The 19,975-nt window shown below is 44.1% G+C and overlaps 1 protein-coding gene across 3 annotated transcripts in view; it reads right to left on the bottom strand.

Annotated features, from left to right (window-relative positions):
* Positions 1-19,975, bottom strand: part of rbms3 (RNA binding motif, single stranded interacting protein) — a 290,727-nt gene that overhangs the window by 265,490 nt on the left and 5,262 nt on the right. For all 3 annotated transcript variants that reach the window (XM_035411964.1, XM_035411956.1, XM_035411971.1), the window contains exon 2: positions 17,211-17,395. In XM_035411964.1, the coding sequence (XP_035267855.1) occupies positions 17,211-17,384 (174 nt within the window). In that variant the 5' untranslated portion in view covers positions 17,385-17,395. The remainder of the gene's footprint in view (positions 1-17,210; positions 17,396-19,975) is intronic.

Below are 19,975 nucleotides of genomic sequence, written 5' to 3'. Positions count from 1 at the left end.
ACATGATTGCCCTAATTTCCTAAACCTTCCTGATGAAGAGAAACTTCCCATTCTCCTAAAGGAGGAATGGAGATGAGCGATCCTGGGAGCACAATGTATCTGCATATTCGCCAGCCACAGCTTGAGAGACAGTGAGAGACATCAAATAAAAACTTATTTTATAGTTTACACTATCAAACTGCTATTAGAACTATTTCATATTAAGTCTAATTGGGATTGTATTAGTAGTAACTGTTGTTCTTATCATACTTCTACTTCTACTATCTGTTTTGTATGTTTCTTGTTTGCACTGCCAATGTGTACTATGTGTATTGCATACTAATAAAGCGTATTGAATTTAACTGAACTGAGAGAGAGGGAGGGAGGAACGGGGACAGAGAGAGGGAGAGACGAGGATGGGGGGATGTTGGGGGGGGGGGGGCTCTATAGCCAGGCATGGCTCTTTGGCCAACAGCAGGCAGGAAGTAATCCCATTACTCCACAACCTCAGCGGCCCACTTCCTACCGGTGGCCTGACAGCAGGGCCACTTAGAGGACAGCAATTACCCCACAGGTCACTGGCGCACTTACCCCGCCCCGGCTTACAGGGGCTTTTCTCAGCGTGGACGAGTGCCTGCCGGGATCATGGGTGAACCCGGAGCGCGAGGTGTGGAGCGTGCGGAGCGTGCAGCGCAGCGGTGAAAGCCCTGTGTGTTCCACCTGAGGGGAACAGGTCCTAATTGCATTCATTTGTACTGGTTCTATCTGAGCCAAAGGAATTCACGAATAGCATTACCATTGACAAACTATCACTACTGGAAGAAAAGACATCCTCTTTCAGTTTACTGTTTATGCTCGGGGCACCCAAAACAGTCCTGAGGGAAGATATTCCCAATCAGAATGCACAGTGTTAGTAGAGCTGCTCAGAATGTGCAGGTAGGTGAAGGGTAACAGAATATCTTTGTGCTGTAGAGCTAATGCGAAGTAAAGAAGAATAAGAGCCCGGCCAGCTCAAGAGAATGCTGCAATGTTATCTCCGACACAGAAAACAGGACCACTGCAAAGAATCCCTGAGGTTTTTCCAAATACGTAATTGAGTTATTAAATCATATTTGGACAAAAATAAGGGTTAGTGTTAGTCATTAGAAGAATGTGAAAATTAATGTACACATGAATCTTTCAGCTGATCGGACAAACGATTTTACAACAAAAACACCAAGAGAGGCAATTAAGCTTGGTGGCTAACTCAGAGCGTAGAATAATAGCTTGCGGTTCAGAAACGATGCTGCCGTAATCACGGCGGAGACTGCTGCCTTCCATTCTAAACACCGCGTTACGTACTGTGTGCATCTTCAGTCAGAAATCAGGCCCTCGTTTCAGGGAATTCTTCTTTTCTGAGATCACAAGAACAAACCGAGACTCGCCAGACTTTGAGTCTGTCTAACCTCTAAAACTGCAGCAGCATGGGTAAGCATAAAGGTGTGTACAACGGTGTACATGGGTGATGTAGTCTTGCCCTCAGAACTCCTGGGGAGGATGTTCAGTTTCCCGGCTGCTAGTGGGGCCTTCACTGCTTTAAGCGCTGTCAACAATGTGACTGGGTGATGCCACTCCCGTGTGAAGGTGTGGGAATACCCAAGCCTGGCTTTCCCTGCTGTACTACAGGTCAGGCAGAGCGTTAGCGCTCGCTACTGCACACTAGGCTGCAATAAGGAAGCAGAGTTCAGATTTATTACTGTTATTTTTACGCTGCGCAAGGAAGGGGTAGTGGAGCAGACATTCATACAAAATTTCCTATGGACGCCTACGCCACAAACACAGTGTGTTTATGCTACTGGGCAGTGGTTTTTTTTTTTTGCCCGAGGCACTTACGTTAAAACCCAAAGCCACCAGATGTAGAAGCGGTAACGGAGTACGTCTTAATAAAGCGGCAAGACTAATGCTCGTAATGCAGAGAAGTTTGAGTCCGCAGAATACGGTAACGTATGGCTATGATACGGGTGGTGTGTGTAGCGACATGCATCTCAGTCCATCCGCATGCATCTGAGGTCCCCACAAACAGCTTTGCCAGATGCAGTCTCAGCTCCTCTCATTCTGTACACTGAGTCTGTGCTTCCTCTCCCATTCTGGGCTGGACACAACCACCCCCACCTAGTGGCATGTTTCTATTACCTTGCCATTGTATTTATTTGATGCTATTTTGTATATAATTTCAATATATTTGGGAGAGAGCGCCACTTTCTAATGCAACAAAACAATTGTGAATGCAAGCATAGATGTATAAATATTCATGGCTGTATAATAAAAAAGGAACCACACAATAATAACTGAAAACAAGGTGCCTGGTCTAGATTCTACAGATCTATAAAAGTTTAAAAATCAAAAGTATGATAAATAGAATAAAAATGTGTCATATTACACAACTTGCACAGGATCACCCAGGTGCACCCACCTAGGCACTAGTCTTTGGAGGCAGGGCACACCCCATGAGCCAGAATTGAATACTGATCATGGCAAAGTCTACTGTAGTCAGCGTTCTGACTTTGCCTCAAGATATCTAGCTGCTCAAACTGTGCATGTGCCGTAAACTGTCTAACCTTCTTGTCAGTTACGATTACTGCTGCACATAATTCACTGCAACTTTCCCTAATATACAGAAAAATGTCTGCACTAGCTAGGTAAAATCAAGTACCCTTGCATTAATGACAAGGCAGGATTCTTTCTCAGCAGTTTAGATAACTGACAAAAACAAAGCCTCAATCGTCCAACCTAACACAAAACAACATTTCTAGCATGCTGCAGTCTATGATGATAGAAGTCATGAGGGATTTCCTCTTTAATAGCAAAATACCTTGTATTTCATTGCTTTGTGATATTTTAGTTCACTTTTACAAGGCAATGTCCATACAATATCAGTGTCCTACCCTTGTACGTTTCATCCAAGGAAGCACAATATGAGGGGTAGCACTGTTTTACAGACAAGTTTGAACATTTGAGTACCGGAGCGATCATCCTGAGCAGGTGGGTCAATTTATCAGCCCACCGGGAGTCCCACCCAGTCGAAATGCAATTGGGCACATCACGAATCAGGAATGGAGGGTCTCACCCCTACCCCCCTACCCCCCCACCCCCACCCCTCACCACACTGTGCATGTGCAACTCCACTGTTCAATCAAGTGCCTGCAGTCTGAGTGCAGAAGCTCCACAAAATATGCACTGCAGTACCCCAGCGCCAGGCTCTGGGTGCTCAGTGCTCAGCTGGACCCAGCGGGCAGACTGCAGGCTCAGAAGGAACAGCAGCTGGCTCAAAGTGCTTCACGAGTGCTCGTCTCCATTCGATAGGATGGGAACAAACAACTAAAATGACTGGGCTTTGCCAGAGTAAAAGTGAAGATGAAAAACAAAAGGGAAAAATATCGCTGAAAAATATACTGTATATATTTGAAACTATTTAAATTATTGTCTCTTCCATGTGCACACCTACAGGTATAAACTGTATATTTTGTTCAAATTATATGTACTGTAAAATATATTCTATTACTCATGCATAAAACATGAAGCAGCAGATAAACTGTAATATAGGTTTGTTTGGTGAAATATCTTCTTTATTTTTGTTTTCAGATTTTAACACTGTTCAAGGCAAACATTAACTAATGGCAGCTATTAGTCATAAGAAAACAGATTTTGGTTCTATTTTCTGCAAATGTTTAGTGACATTAGCAAATGGTATAAAAAGGGAGTGTGCAGAAAACAAAAATGGCCGCCAAAGCCTGGAAGACAGCTAACTTTTAAAATCTGTGCTGAAAATCACCCCGCTTCCTTTTTTTGTGTCCATCTTTATTAAATCGTCATCATCGGCGAACAAAATAGAACCTTCAATTTCAAATCATTCAACACTAACTGTTACAAGGGAAAATAGTTCACCGCGAATATTCTCCACTTCTGGTGCGGTCGCAGAGGAGGAGTGGGGCTATTTTAGGCCTGGGGGTCGTGAGGCGAGTGAGGGCCTCCACTGAACAGGACTCCCAGGTCAGGGTTAGCATAGCGTAATGTAGCACAGCAGAGCATAGCAGAGGAGAGGCTCGCTGCCAAGGCACAGCGACAGTTTCCAGTCCTGTAAATGGGATTTGCTAAAACCCAGTGCCTATTTTAGACGGATCTCTAATCTCTCATCAAGCCAGGCTAGTGAGACCCATTTTGTCTTGTCGTTTTAGCTCCTCCCCCACCCATTTGCACCGCTCCCTCTCCCAGACTCTCGGAGCGCGCAGGCCCAAAACCGGCCGGCCACTTCAAGCCTACACACGGCCGCCATGTTCCTGGAGGACTGCTCGTTGTTTTGCATTTTTGCTCGTAAATTCAAGCTGGAGGAAAACACACCGGCCTTTGAATGTTCCGGGCACAGCTCAAGCTCATCTTTATTCAGAGTGGGATCCCAGAGTTATAAAACTACGGCACGGTATTTATTACTTCAAAAATGGTTTAATTAAACATATACCTATATAAATGGGCAATTACAATAATTAATACAGGATAAGGGGCCTGATATAATTATTATTAATTTTTATTATTCTTTACACTTCACTTTGAGAACATTATCCTAAATTATATAAAATTTTCATCAGTCAGCAGTAAAGAAGTTGCTGCTGCATCAGCAGGATTTGTCAGGAGAGCAGAATGGTTGCCAGGTGTGACACAGCATAGCAGGTACAGTAGATCCTCTTACCCTTTATCCACTCTGCACTCTGCACTCTGTGTGTGTGTGTGTGTGTGTGTGAGTGTGTGTGTGTGTTTTATTTACTTATACAAAGCTGATGACACCCCGTGTGCCAGTAACCTGATCTCTTGTCCTCCAGCACTTGTTAAAGACTCCTAAGTGCATTTCACACTGATTGGGCTCATTACAGGTGTTGACCTACTTGCTGCTAAATCCCACAGAAGTATAGCGACTGCCCTGTTTCCTGCATGTTCACCAGATAACACAAGGCCATAAGGTCTAAAATGCTCCAGAATATTTTAAGTATTTATTTTATTAGTAAGCCAAATAATCATAAATTAAACTTAAATTAAAATTAATTAATCAAACACCAGCACTGAACAAACTGCACATTTGCAGGTTGTAGTAGGAGAACAGGTATCAGGTGTCCAAACAATCTGCAATAACTAGAATGTATAATATATCCTATTCTTTATTATTATTTACTGTAAACATAATCATTTGAAGACTGCATTTTTACCATTGACTTAATCACACGGTCCCTAAAGTGGAAGTAAGTGAAAGTACAGTATTTTGTAACAGTGAAATTCCTTGGGGGCGGGGGGCAGTGCAGCTGCAGCCTGGTTGCACGCAGCTTCCCTACACTGCCGCTCTGCTGACTGAGCAGCTCCATTTACACAGCAAGGGAGCATGAACTCCAGTCCCCTGTCTCCGATTGCCTTTGGTCCTCCGCAACACGGCGCACAGCATCTGCATTATTAATACCGCAAAGATGGCTCCCACACACTAACCTCTGATAAGAGCACGAGAAGTCTGGTAATTGATGTACAAAACACACGAGGGGTACAAGGGCGGGAGCTTCATTTCTAGTGTGATTTAAAGGAGTAAGTGTAAGTGACTCTCAAACTAAGACGAGATCAAGGAATCAATCGAGGAATGAAGACTCAAAAGTGCGCTTCTTTTTGCTGAACATTAAAAAAAATGGTCCCATAGCTTTTGTTAGTATGAAACTTACACGAAAACAAGTCTAGCCCTCAGGGTAGAGTCACTCTCTCTCAATACAGACCTCTGAGGAGGGCTCCATCCTGGTCTGATCCTGTTGCAGTGTCAGAGTGTGCACACATCTGTTTGTGTATGTGTATGAGGGTGGATGTCAGTACGTGGTTGTGCATGCGCGCGTGTGTGTGTCTGCATGCTAACACCAGAGTTGGAAGCCAAGACCAGACCCAGACTAAACCCCTCAAGACCAGGCACTCAAAGACAGAGGTCCAGACCAAGACCTGACTTGCCAGGTCTTGACAAGACCAAGACTAAGACCTTTGATCAATACCAGCCATGTTCACAAATCCTAGGCAGTAAAATTTTGCTAAATGGGAAAATTTTATTTTTAAATTGTCATTACAACACACATTTCTTCTCCCAACAGTAGACATTTTTAAATAAATTATTTAAAATCAAACAAACAGACATTTCAATAGCAATCTGAAATGTCAATAGAAAAAAATCTAATGTAAACATAATGTTACAGGAGGCAGCTAGTCAATACAAGTAATGTCCATATGCCAAGACCAAGACCCAGACCGAGACTTCGAGGGTGAAGACCAAGACCTAGACCGAGACTTTGAGGGTGAAGACCAAGAGCCAGACCAAGACTTTGAGGGTTGAGACTCAGACCAAGACCATGTTTACATGACCATGAGATCAAGACTTAGATCTCTGGTAAGTGCACATGTGTTTCCCACTGTGATGAGATGCACAGTGAAATGAAATTAGCAATCAACCATATGAAATATTATCATTATTTATTCAGGCCAAATCAATCTTGAAAACATAGTAGGTTCCCTTTTAAATGACAAAGGACACTATCAAGAGATTCCGAGCAAAGAATAATAACAGAAAGATATAAGGGCTTTTAGGCCAGGAGGATAAAAAATAAATCACTGTTTAAATCATGTTAAAATCATTGAAAACCTTCCACTGGGAGGAAATCTCTTTCACTGCACTCTGCCATGCGAATCTTAAAAGTGCGCCCTAGAGGACAGACTCATTTACAAACTGGCAGAAAATGCAATACAAAAAATCATATTGTACGTCTCTCGGAAGAGTACATGCTACTAATTGTGTAATATACAAAAGTACATATTCAATAGTAAGCCTCGTATGGCCAGATTATTGAATGCTTTTGTTTTGTGCACAATAAGCATCCTTCATGACAGAAAAAAAGTCTGGGTAATTAAGTAAAAGTGCAATCCTGGTGGAAATTCCTTTTTATTATTGCAACCCGTTTGTCAAGCTCACACAAGCTTTAGAACCTGAATTTAAAACACAATAAGTGAAGAATGTCTCTTTTCCCACTGAACGGAATGAGGAAATTAAATCATTCAGCCCATTATACAGCTGTTTAATGAAGATAATATGCAGCCTATTAATATTTAAAAGAAGTTCCGATTTAGAGTGGTCCCACTTGAACAAAAATCACTAGGAGCTCAAACACAACGCACATCTGCACACAGTGTAGAGAGGCTTGGATGTTGTTGATATTTCCCTCAGAGCGTCAACACTGCCGCCTGTTTCTTGGTGACCCGGGCACTGGTGGGAAATCAGAGTGGTAGGTAAGCCAAGTCGAGCACAAAGCGACCGTTTTCCAGTGGTCCCTTTCACCGTGTCATTCAAAACGACAAACCACGTCCTGCAGGGGGTGAGACGGACTACACCCGGGAGGGTCCCCAGTAAAGGCTTGCAGTGAAATTAAGGGGTGTGGACAAGCCCCACTTTTTTGCCCCCTATTCTGCAATAATGCAACGATACACACGACTACATGTGTTCATTCCTGGGATCAATTACGAAGAGGAGCTTATGCTGAACTTGCCAAAAAAGTGCCGTAGAGAGGAATACATAATTCTTTTATAGTGCTTCCAAGGCCAGCGTTCTTCTGTCGAGCAAAAATAATTAGATCTCATGCACAACTCCAAGTTGCTTTGTAGCCTGACAAATCTTTCCATCTTTGGCCCTGTGCTCCGTTTCTATCCCACAATGCATCACCGCTCATGAATATTTATCAACGAGGCTTTGCTCGGCTCCGCCTCACCTGGACCACAGATCCTCGGCTGGAATTTGCTCACTGCCTAACGTCTCCCGCTGAGGCTCGTCCAGGAATATTCATGAGGAAAAGAGCGGAGAGGTGTATTTTTCACCTGTGTCCAACAGCGTTCATTTTGACAACAAATTTAGATTTCGTTTTAGTCATAGTCTTCCGACAAACGGCAGGGTTGGGAAATGTCCTATTCTAGATCCATGGCCAGCCACAGGGCAAAACACAGGCTTTTTTGTGGCGAATGTGATGGGGACAGGAACAGCACAGCACTGACCCCAGGTCAGTTGGAAAGATACAGACATGGTGAGCCTCTATATTTTCAGATTGGATTCTCCGTTATATCGTTAAGATGCATCGTGCAGAATTCAGAAAATGTGCACAGCATTTCACACCATTTAATCGTTCAATCGTCTGTTGAAGATATTTCTGTCTTGCTTTTATTCACTGATGATAATTTTAGTACATTTCATCTTAGTTTTCATCACCAAAGGTGGGGTTTGATTCCATTCTCATTTTCATCATAGAAACAATGTTGTTAACAAATATTTTTTGGAATAGTTTTCTTCAATGAAATGAACCTATCACGCCGCAAAAGGCAGGAAGCTTTAGAGCAGGAAGTCACCGCGAAACCTCGCTTTGTCAACCGAATCGGCACAGCCACCCACCCAAATGCTGCTGAGTTCACTTCTGCCACACTGAGAACAGGGAGCCCTGGCAAAACATCATCAGAAAGATCCGATTGACTGACCTGCGGCGGAATGTTGGCGCGAAGGGGCTCCGATCCTCTAATGTGTAAAAGTGAAAGCTGGTGTCACCCAGAGACCCGGCGTTTCACACAGCATTTCCCCACACCCAAACCGCCCATTAACTGCTTTGTGTTCGCACACGGTTACAGACCCCTTCTCCCCTGCCGCATGACGCTGCTTTTTCCGGCTCTCTGAGCAGCAGCCAATGCAGGAGAGAGCAGATCAATTTCCTCAGGAGGCAAATAACTTTGAGACAACTGAGCATACCCACTGGAGTGCAAGCCAGACACACATACACACATACACATAGGCACATACGCACACATACAGACAAACATGCACACATAGGCACATACACACTCAGAGACATAGACTCACACACACACGCAAATACACTTACACACAGACACACATACATACATATTCATGCACCTGCCGGACCACACATACACACCTATATCCACCACACCACGCACATGCAGTTATGTAGACAAGAGAAACAAAGAGCACACACACATGCCAGTGTGCATGCAAACCACACCCAGACACACCAAAATAAAGCCAGTGCCCAGTGACCGTGAGCAGAATGCCAAGCATGAACAAATGACACATCTGAAATGAATAAACATGAATATACAGGCGAATGTGATGGAGACAGGCACAGCATAGCACTGACCTCAGGTTGGCTTTGACAGGGGCGGCGAAACACCGACCCCAGGTCATCTTGGACAGGGGATTAACCCTGGAATGTGATCCCATCAATGAAATGTGCAACCCGTATTGCGCCTTACTGCCGAGTGAGCAGGAGGTGACCAACAGCACACTAAACCCTTAGAGCCCTGTCCATCATAACTGGACCACAGGCAGCTGTCAACTAAAACTAACAGACAAACCAGATACTTTTAGGGCAGAAATCACTGATTCATACCCGGTTTATAACTGCCTGACCTACAATGACTCTATTAGTGTGAACATAAGTCCAGAACGAGGGGCCAGGTCAGTTTGGTCATAGAGGGAACAACCTCCATTCACAATGCTTTAAATGAGTGCTAAATGTGTTAGGACAGTAGCTGATCAGCACTACCGAAGTGAACCTTGTGTTTGCATATGCTTGTTGTGTGTTCGGGATTGTGTGTTGGGGGGGGGGGGCATAGGCAAGTTATAAATAGCATAACAGTGAGGTAGGACAGCAAATTCCTTTCAACCTTTACATATATCTGAGTCGAAATGAATATGTCCACAGAAAGAGATATTATACACAGATATCCCATAGCGCACTGTGGGACAATGGGTGCCTAAGTCATGACCTCAGATTATGCAAGATCAGTTCCTAGGCAAATGCAGGACAGTCGCCTGTGACCTGACAGTTCAAATTAGTCCTTTGGATATTAGACCTTAGTCCTAAGACTCTCAGTGAACACAAAACCCTGCTTATCACACTAAGGTTAAAGCCTAATGGCCATGCAGTACAACACAGTACTAAAAGCTGACAATCATAGCTAACTACATTTAATCTGATGCTTGGTTTAAGTTCTGAAGTAATGATCCATCTGTGAACAAGCTGCCATGATTCCAGGTTGTTCAGGTAGAATCTAGGGTGTAAGGTGGCTATGAATTTGGCATTAGGTGAGTGTTAGGTAGCATCAAGTCTGGTGTTATGTAGGTCTGTGGTGGATGTGAGGTGGGTGTAAGCATGTGGTGGGCATGTGGTTAGTGTTAGGGGGGCAGTACATACATACGTGCAAATGTATAGAGAGTGAGGCGGGTGTTAGCTGGACATTAGGTAGGTGTTAGGATGGGGATAGCTTGTGGTGCGTGTTAAGATGGATGTTAGAGAGGGGATAGATTGAGCTGGGTGTTAAGGTGGACGTCAGAGAGGGGATAGCTTGAGCTTGGTGTTAAGGTGGACGTCAGAGAGGGGATAGTTTGAGCTGGGTGTTAAGGTGGACGTCAGAGAGGGGATAGCTTGAGGTGGGTGTTAAGGTGGACGTCAGAGAGGGGATAGCTTGAGCTGGGTGTTAAGGTGGACGTCAGAGAGGGGATAGCTTGAGCTGGGTGTTAAGGTGGATGTTAGAGAGGGGATAGCTTGAGCTGGGTGTTAAGGTGGACGTCAAAGAGGGGATAGCTTGAGCTGGGTGTTAAGGTGGACGTCAAAGAGGGGATAGCTTGAGCTGGGTGTTAAGGTGGACGTCAGAGAGGGGATAGCTTGAGGTGGGTGTTAAGGTAGACGTCAGAGAGGGGATAGCTTGAGGTGGGTGTTAAGGTGGACGTCAGAGAGGGGATAGCTTGAGCTGGGTGTTAAGGTGGACGTCAGAGAGGGGATAGCTTGAGGTGGGTGTTAAGGTAGACGTCAGAGAGGGGATAGCTTGAGGTGGGTGTTAAGGTGGACGTCAGAGAGGGGATAGCTTGAGGTGGGTGTTAAGGTTAAATTTTGGTAGGCATTAAGAAGGGGATAGCTTGAGGTACGTGTTTTGAGGTGAATTCCTTTTTTTGCACCTTACATCTATGACATGCATGGGTGGGAAGAAACACTTCACTAATGGACTATTCCGTTAAACGGTGCTTTTGAGAGCAGGCATGTGTTGGATGGTTCAGTGTGCCCCAGAAGTAGGCCTCCTCCATTGCTCTGGTGGGGGGGGGGGGGGGGGGGGGATGATCGATCAGGGCCTTGGCAGCAGGGCAAGCCCGAGTTCTTCAAAAGTGAGGGGAAAAAATAACACAAGGCTATTAGGCTATTAATAGAACCTGGTGGTGTAGTAATCCTGATGGGAAGAGGGGGGAGGTGGAGCCACAGATACTCCATCTGAAATGTCCACATAACAGCAGCTTCTGAGATCACTGGATCGCCAACGCCAGCCTTCACACCGAGTTTCACTGACATCAATGTGAGAACAATGCAGGGGAAAAAACACTTTCTAATCCTCAACCTACCTGTGGTTCAGCTCAACATTTGATCCTGCTGTCAATGTCAGCACAGCACTACAAGCCATTATTTTTCATGTTTTAAGTTAATCTTAATGTTCCTTAAGTTTAAATGGACCAACTGGCTAAATGAATCAGAAAAAGCAAAGCAATTATTGAAAATGAATTATAAGACCAGAAGCTCCCACATATATTCAATGCAAAACAACCAGGCAGGACATGTGAATACACACCTTCTCGCACACATACACACACACATGCAGGAATGCGCACGCGCGCACACACACACACTCATACAAAATCAAACCGTTTTATAACTCCAGCACCCTTCTGTTTTAACAGCCAATGCCCTTCAACACCTCCGTTTTCTCTACTGTTTACAGTCTTTGTGCATAACTCTTCATCAGGGATTATGTCTGGCCTCCGTCAGCCGTTAATGAAGTCCTGCCTTGCCTGGGATAGCACACAGTAATTCTGGACTGTAAGTTTGTTTTTGGAACAGCGCAGAGATAACAGACTGCGTGTAATTCATTATTTCGGTACCAAAACTATTCCGTTTCTCGCAATCCCAATCACTCCCACATCACATTTTTCTTTTCAATCACAATCCCCTGTCAAGAATTTTTATATTCTTTTCAAAATCATCTCTTGTGCAGAGAAAAAGAAAGAAGAAAAATGTGCTGTGATGAAAGTCAAATATTACTTGGAAAGCACATGCTACTTTAGAGACAAATGAGCATTTCTGGGAGAGGGAAAAAAACTGAAAATGTATAAGTTCTAGTGACATTCTGTAGTGTAAATATGGGAGCTAGCATAATTATGGAAATAGTAGATTCAGCACATTTCAATGTATTACGTTCAGCACAATTTTGCTTTCAATGCAAGGGAAATGGTCATAGGTTATTCCACTGTCATGAAACCAATTACCACAGCATTCTATTCTTTTCTATTGAAAACTAGACATATAATTTTACTGGCCACAGCACAAAGAATTATTTCTATTTTACATTAATTCATAAGTCAGGGCCCGAAATATAAAATGCCACAATGTCAATTTTATAATGAAAAGTAGCACATTTCTGAAAAGTCACTTCAGTATTGTATTCACAATTAAGCTTCAAAACAAATTACTATGCTGCCAGACGTTCTTTAAACACAAATAAGTCCACTCACAGTACAATTATAAACCATAATAATCAAGCTATGCACATCAGTATACCCATGCTTTTATATAAAGCAGATTCATTTTAACTGTGTACAGGATAAATCAAAATAAAAACAAAAAAGTTGGAGATGAATGAAGGGGGTGGCAGCAGGACTGTACTGAGGTTCTTAATCTCTTACAGCCATTGTTTGGACAAATTAATCAATTACTAATTCATTATATGCTTTTTGTTAGAAGTCAAAAGATGAAAGTAAATGGGCAAAAGGAACCTTAAGCTGGCATTTTTCTTTGAGGAAAACACTGGTGAAACATGACCAAACTACATTCCGCTAAGTCAGAACCTCACAATATTTCATATTCTGGCAGCACTCAATGCCTGATAACAGGCCTTCCAAAGTACACAGGACAGAAGAACACTACAGCTCCACTCAGTAACTTTCATCCTATTTCTGTCTTTCCTCTCCAAGATACTGAAAAAAAGTAGTCATCTCCCATTTGTTGCCTTTGCCTGAGCAATAATGGCGTCCTTGCAATGTTCCAATTTGGTTTCAGAGCTCTTCGTAGCAGGCTCTGCCCTCCTGAAGGCAGCAAATGATCTGCTGACGATCCGGGTGATTGTACCATTTGAGTCATTTTAGGTCAAAGCGTCGCATTCGACACTGTTGACCACAAAATACTCATTGAGCATCTGCAGAATATGATCGACCTTCAGGGTACCGCATTAAAATGGTTTATTTCCTACCTTAAGCATAGGATCTTTTCAGTGAACATCGGAAATCACTTCTCTGGTACCTTTGGAGTCCATCAAGGGCCCATTCTAAGGCCAATCCTTTTTTTCAATGCTTCTGCTAGGGCACATCTGCAAGTAAATCACTTTTCATTGCTATGCGGATGATACCCAATTGGACCTCCCATTGAAACCCAATGATCTGCACTCCCTACAGAATCTAAACGATAGTTTGATGGAGATTCACAGTTCCATACACGTTTGATACCTGTCTGTAAGAACAGTAGCACCGAGTTATGAGCAGAGCACTACTTAAGCGTTATTGGTTCAAACACTGCAGGACATATCCGAGTACTAGAGCAAGGTATTTGTGCCCAGTTAAAGTAAATTAACTGTGAATAGTTTGCAGAAAGCACAGAGCAGAATGAAAGTCCTACACAAATGAATGTGGGCAGTAAGGTATGTTTTAGAATTGAGTCCAGGGCATTGTTGTTTAATACAGTACGTGGTACCAGGGTCTGACAGCTGATAAATTAACTGACGGCTTTAATCGATTGAGCCGCACGCAGTTTGTGTGTGAGGTATGGACTTGAGGAAGGGGGAATAAATTACAGGCCCTCTCCGGCTCCGTGCAGCGCCCGTGACCCAGAACACAAGCGGGACGTGCATGCCAAGCTGGCCCGCACACCTCTGACGGGAGGCCGATTCCAGGAGGTCCTCAATTAACCGGCAGAGCGAGAGCCACGGACTGACTCGCAGGAAGTCAATGCGCCGCCCGCCCGCCATTAATCACAGTGGCGCCATTAAAGGAAAACTATTCCCATTTAACTGCAGTGTACGAGCCCCCAACCCCCCCCCCCCCCCCCCCCCCCCCCCCCAGGTATTACCCTACCTCCATGATTACAGCAGGGTGATCAATAAACAGAATCTCCCAACGACACAAAATTCCCCTGTTCACTTAAGGACGAAATCAAAGAGCACAAAATGACATCAAACATAAAAACTAGTAGCATTGCGCACGCTGCCAATACGACAATAAATGTAAAAATGATACAAACACACTTGAAGATGCTGAAATTGCAAAAAAAAAAAACCTATTTTGTAACCAGGCTTCTTCCTGCAGAGTGTTACTGTTAATTTAAACAGGCTGCCAGAGTTAACATTGCTCACTACGGAACAGAAATGTGTGTTTATTCCCATTAACTAGCATTATTTTTTTCAGTGGCTACAAACAAGCCTTTATTTGGAATAAATACCTTCCAACAAGTGTAAGAAGCAAGTAAGTAAGAAAAGGAGTGTTCGGGCATGGGCATGTCTAAAAGGCCATGTACTGAGTCTTAAAGCCACTACACAACATGATGACAGCAACAGAAAAACCAGAATGGCTGATTATTGGGGACTAATGAAGCCGTTTTCAGCTTTTAGATGGGTAGCTGAGAACCACTGAAGGCACTGGTTTGCATTCCAAATGTTTCTAAACACTAACCAAGTGTGTTAACTTGGAAATAATTAGGTACATCGTAAATTAGATTTTATAAATTATAGTGAAGTGATGCACATGGCACTTGCCAGATTGACTCCAGGTAAGATGAGTCAATGCAGTATTTTTTAGTCCATTTCCCAAACCATGGGTTAATTTAGGAAAAAGCTAACTCTGCAAAATGCCACACCACTAGCTCAACATGTCGACCATCAATAAACATTCTTTGTTATGTATGCCCAAAGACATTACATACCATTCAATTTTTGGAATTTAGCAGACATTCTTCTCCAGAGCAATTTACAAAGCTTACACTATTTACATACAATGCATTTATCCAGCTGGATATTTACAGGAGCAATCCAGGTTAAGTACTCTGCTCAAAGGTACAATCAATAAAACTTTCAAAACTTGAAGACTTCTGAGAATTTTCAGGGAGCTTGGAAGGCTTGTCAAATATTCAGGTATGTATTCAACCAACACTTGTCTTTAACTTTGACTTAGAAGTAGTTTGGCAAGTTAGTTTTACTGACAGCAGATGGTAAGACGAAAAACCAAAGGGCCAAGCTGCAAGAAATATTTTGGAAACATTGGGTAGCACTGCTTTGGAACAGAGCTTGTTTAATTTGTGTGAGCTAAGATAGCCATCACTGTATGTTGTAACTTGGCCTCATTTCAATATCAATACTTTTAACACTATATATTGAAAATTTTCATTAATGACTTATAGACAGTGCTTTCTATGCATGAGTACATAGTCGTTTTTGTGCCGTCTTCACTGTGGGTGTGTATGATAGGACATACCCCCTCTATTCCATGATCCAGTGACATTGGGAAGAGTAATTTTTTACATGATATTAACAATAACCATGTGCACTTTATCAAATTCTGCTGTATCAGAGGTTGTCATAATGAGACTCCACTGTATGGTGCGGCACCCTCCTTTCATGCGAAGTTCGAGCAGAGCTAGTTGGCATTATAAATGGTTGCCAGAGACGGCAATGTTTATCTGTCTGATTTGGCTCCATCCCCCAACGTCGCTCAGAGGAGTGAGCTCAGCTGTGTATGTGAAACACTAGACCCTGAAGCTGCTCTCCACATTTCCGCCTATTAGCGCTGCCTAGGCTACCAGATCTAAAACAATGTAATAACACAGAAGGGAATGAAATAAAAATGCTCCCCTTTCATGGCTTTTATAAGCTCATATTCAAGATTCAGAAAGCGGCATACCCAATGGTCACCTTCACTTTGAAGATTATCCACAATAAATGGAAAAGTGGCATGCTCATTTTTCATTGTAACAAGCTGAACTCAAGTAATCTGAATAAACCTCTTCCTTGTTCACTGAAGGGAAAGCTCTGCTAAATGGCAGCTGAGCTCAGATTTAAAGAGCTCGTACTCGACTCCCAGCAGCCAAGAAGCCCTGGAGACCCGAAGCCCAAGAGGCATCCAGAGGTTCCCGCAGCCTGCCTACATCACACCAGAGGCAATCAGCACGCTGCCCCAGCTGTAGGCTGCATGCAGGCGTGTGTCCTGCACACAGAATGGAGCTGTGACCCGAGAATAACTGCAGCATGGAGCTCTGACCCGAGAATGACTGCAGCATGGAGATCTGACCCCAGAATGACTGCAGCATGGAGCTCTGACCTGAGAATGTCTGCAGCATGGAGCTCTGACCCGAGAATGTCTGCAGCATGGAGATCTGACCTGAGAATGTCTGCAGCATGGAGATCTGACCCCAGAATGACTGCAGCATGGAGATCTGACCCCAGAATGACTGCAGCATGGAGATCTGACCTGAGAATGTCTGCAGCATGGAGATCTGACCTGAGAATGTCTGCAGCATGGAGATCTGACCTGAGAATGTCTGCAGCATGGAGCTCTGACCCCAGAATGACTGCAGCATGGAGATCTGACCCCAGAATGACTGCAGCATGGAGATCTGACCCCAGAATGACTGCAGCATGGAGCTCTGACCCCAGAATGACCGCAGCATGGAGCTCTGACCCCAGAATGACTGCCCTGGACTCTGAGCTCTGACTGCAGGTCACATGTCCGACTGCAGGGTGCTCACAGCATGTTGCATGCATCTGTGACTGCAGGACAGACTGATCCCAGCTGTAACTGGGGCTGCTACAACAGACCCAACTGGCTGCACCTCTCCCATGATACTGGAAAGAGAGGGCGAGCAATAGTGAAAGGAGGCAGAATAGTGAAACACAGGAGGAAGTGGAGGAGCAGAAACAAAGAGCCGCCCTAAACCAAAGTCACGTGCCCAACCTCCCCTCCCGCAGCGCACTCACCACAGTCTCGCCATCGATCCCCGCCTCCCTCTCACATACGCACGCTTTTTTTCTAGAAGACGGTAAAAAATGCCGCTCACCTTTTTGTCGTCTTTGTAGGCAGCCGGGGCGGCGACGTCCTTGGCGTGGCCGTCGCTTGCGGTCCCGCTGTGTCCGGGCGACCCGTCCGGCGGCTCGGCCTGCGCGGGGCGGGGGAGGGGCTCCGCCGTCGCCGTCGGCGATGGCTCTGCGGCTCCTGGCGGCTCCAGCTCCATCTTCCCCTGCACTGCCGACAACGGTGCGACGGCCAGACCGGGGAACAGACAGCACCGCGAGTGAGCCCCACGACTGAGCCCCGCTCACATTCTATGTGCATGAGCACAGGAGACCAGAATGCTAAAGCAATGCAAGGCCATTTATGCTCATAAATGCACACACGCATACACATCTTCCTACAGATATATTTCGATGCTGCATTGCTCTATACATCATAACCTTTTACATTTCTGCTAATGATTCCTTAGAAAAAAAGAATCAAACAAAACATATTCAGTAGTTAACATTTCCTCAACATGGTCTTCGCACAGTGTAGCTGATTAATATGCTTTGAATCAAAATTATTTTTATTGCTCTGACTACAAGTCATCAGATTAAAATTTTTTCCAGTATAAACACATCAGTGACCTCCCAAGGTCCATCTGATAAGGTGCACAAAATCACTACGCTCAAAGCTTCTGATGCCAAAACACAATGGAAGTACCTCTACCCCACTCTGGAATCCTGAACAAACGACACCAGCCAATCAAAAGAGCACTGTCATGTGAATACCCTCTTGACTGTTTGAACTCACTTTAAACTCTCTAGGGCATTCTCTCCAGTTCTCTTTTTTCCTCCCCTATGGGAACTTGAACATTCCAGAATGATCATTTTGTATTATCAAAAACAAGAATGCAATGCTTGATATTAATGAAGAACAGGGTCAGTTGCTCTGAAAAGCATGTTATATTTGGCTGCAAGTGTTGTTTTGGTTTTGCTTTCATAATTTTCTTTTCCTTCCTCTTTCTGAAATTCAAAAATGTCATTTCATTACAAAAAAGAAAACGGGAATACATAGATATTAACAAAAAACTCACACTCAGCCCCTTTGCCAGCACAAGCAGATTCCTCTGCATGCTGCTATAACTCTGCCATAGTCCATAGGAAAATAACCCCCCCCCACCCTGCCCAAGATACCACATGCTGTACTATCTTGTCTAAAATTGTTTCAATAAGGAAATGACCCATAACCATCATTCAAATCCACTCGTCAAAAGGCATGAGGTACGTTAAAACACAAGGCCCGCATTCTCAATTGGGAATCTGGTACAGAGATGGACACTGAAATAAATACTGTCTACTGTGTACTACCAATCATAAATGACATCAAACGTCATTTACGGATAGTACAATTTAAATCTACACAATTTATGTTTGCAGAGTACTACACATTGCTGAAATAACAAGTGCCTTGGCCAGGATTTGAACCCGTCACATTCTAGATAAAATCCTATCTGCAATGCACTACTATCCATCCCTCCATTTTCTATACCACTTGCTCCTGGTCAGGGATTGGGGGGGCTGAAGCCTATACCAGTACACATTGGATGAAGGGCAGGAATACACCCTGGAGAGTTCGCCAATCCATCACAGGGCCCACACACTATTCACTGACACATTCATACACCAAAGCTAATTAACCGAATGTTCATGTGTTTGGACTGTGGCAGACAAACACAGGGAGAACATGCAAACTGCACACAGAAAGGCCCTCAGCTGGGATTCGAACTTGAGTCCTTCCTGCTGTGAGGTAATAGCATGACTCTGTACCGACACAGAGAGGCTGCGGAGACCTGTACAAACCGCTGCTGGAATGTCTCCCTCCAAGGGGTGCAGATGTACTGCAATGGCACAGTCATTTGGCTGGTGAATGATCATCACAACTGTGTGCTGGAAAGCACAAGAGTGGGCTCGGCAGTTCTCATTTTCTACTTCGAAGAGAGACGTATGGCACAATTCTGGCACTGGGCCCACAAGCGAGGAAACAGCCAAAAAACACTTCCTATGAACTAACCATCAGTCCCCAACGTGTGCTCTATGGTTTAAAGCTATATCCAGTGATGAGCACTGTCAAGCATTTGCAGCAGGTGTAGCTCAGCTAGTTCGCTAGTAAGTACAGTGAAGTGCAGTAAAGTGAAGGCCTTGTAGCTGGTTACCATGACAATACTGGAGACAACCCTCAGGTTCAAATTAGCAACGTTACACCTAGCCAAGGGCAATTTCACCATTAGCTGGCTGATAGCACGTCCATCTTTAGGGCCTTTAGGCGGGTGTGGGATGCAAGTTCAAATCCCACCTCAGGTGAGTGTTTCTCACTCACTGCACATTTGTGTACTTAACTGTTTTACTAGTGCAGTGGCTGTGTTTGCTCAGCCTGGCACTAAACTAAAAGTGCCCACTCTGTTCGGTGTTTGTATATTGCCTTGGTTATATACACGTTGTGTTGTTGGTCAGAAAAGGCCTAGGATGGCACCTTGAAAAAAAGCAACATATAGTTTTCTGGTAAAACACGCATCAACCGATCCCTACAAATGGGTCATTATCCCCACACGGTGCCTCAAGCACTTGAGAAAATCTCGAGATTTTAGGACTAAATTTACATTCCCTTTCATTTTTATCACAGATAGTTGACATTGGACTTGTGGAAAAATGTGTTGGTCAAGCTCAGCCATGAAATAATTGCAGGCACGTTTTCACTAAATGAACCATGAGATACTGGATCTCCAATCTGTGAGGGCCATATACATATCTGACTAAAAATATTTTCATT

The sequence above is a fragment of the Anguilla anguilla genome, chromosome 1, assembly GCF_013347855.1.
Source record: "Anguilla anguilla isolate fAngAng1 chromosome 1, fAngAng1.pri, whole genome shotgun sequence".
In the NCBI taxonomy this organism is placed as follows: Eukaryota; Metazoa; Chordata; class Actinopteri; order Anguilliformes; family Anguillidae; genus Anguilla; species Anguilla anguilla.
Note: the sequence above shows the minus strand (reverse complement) of the source record. Positions and strands in the feature narration are given on the sequence as shown.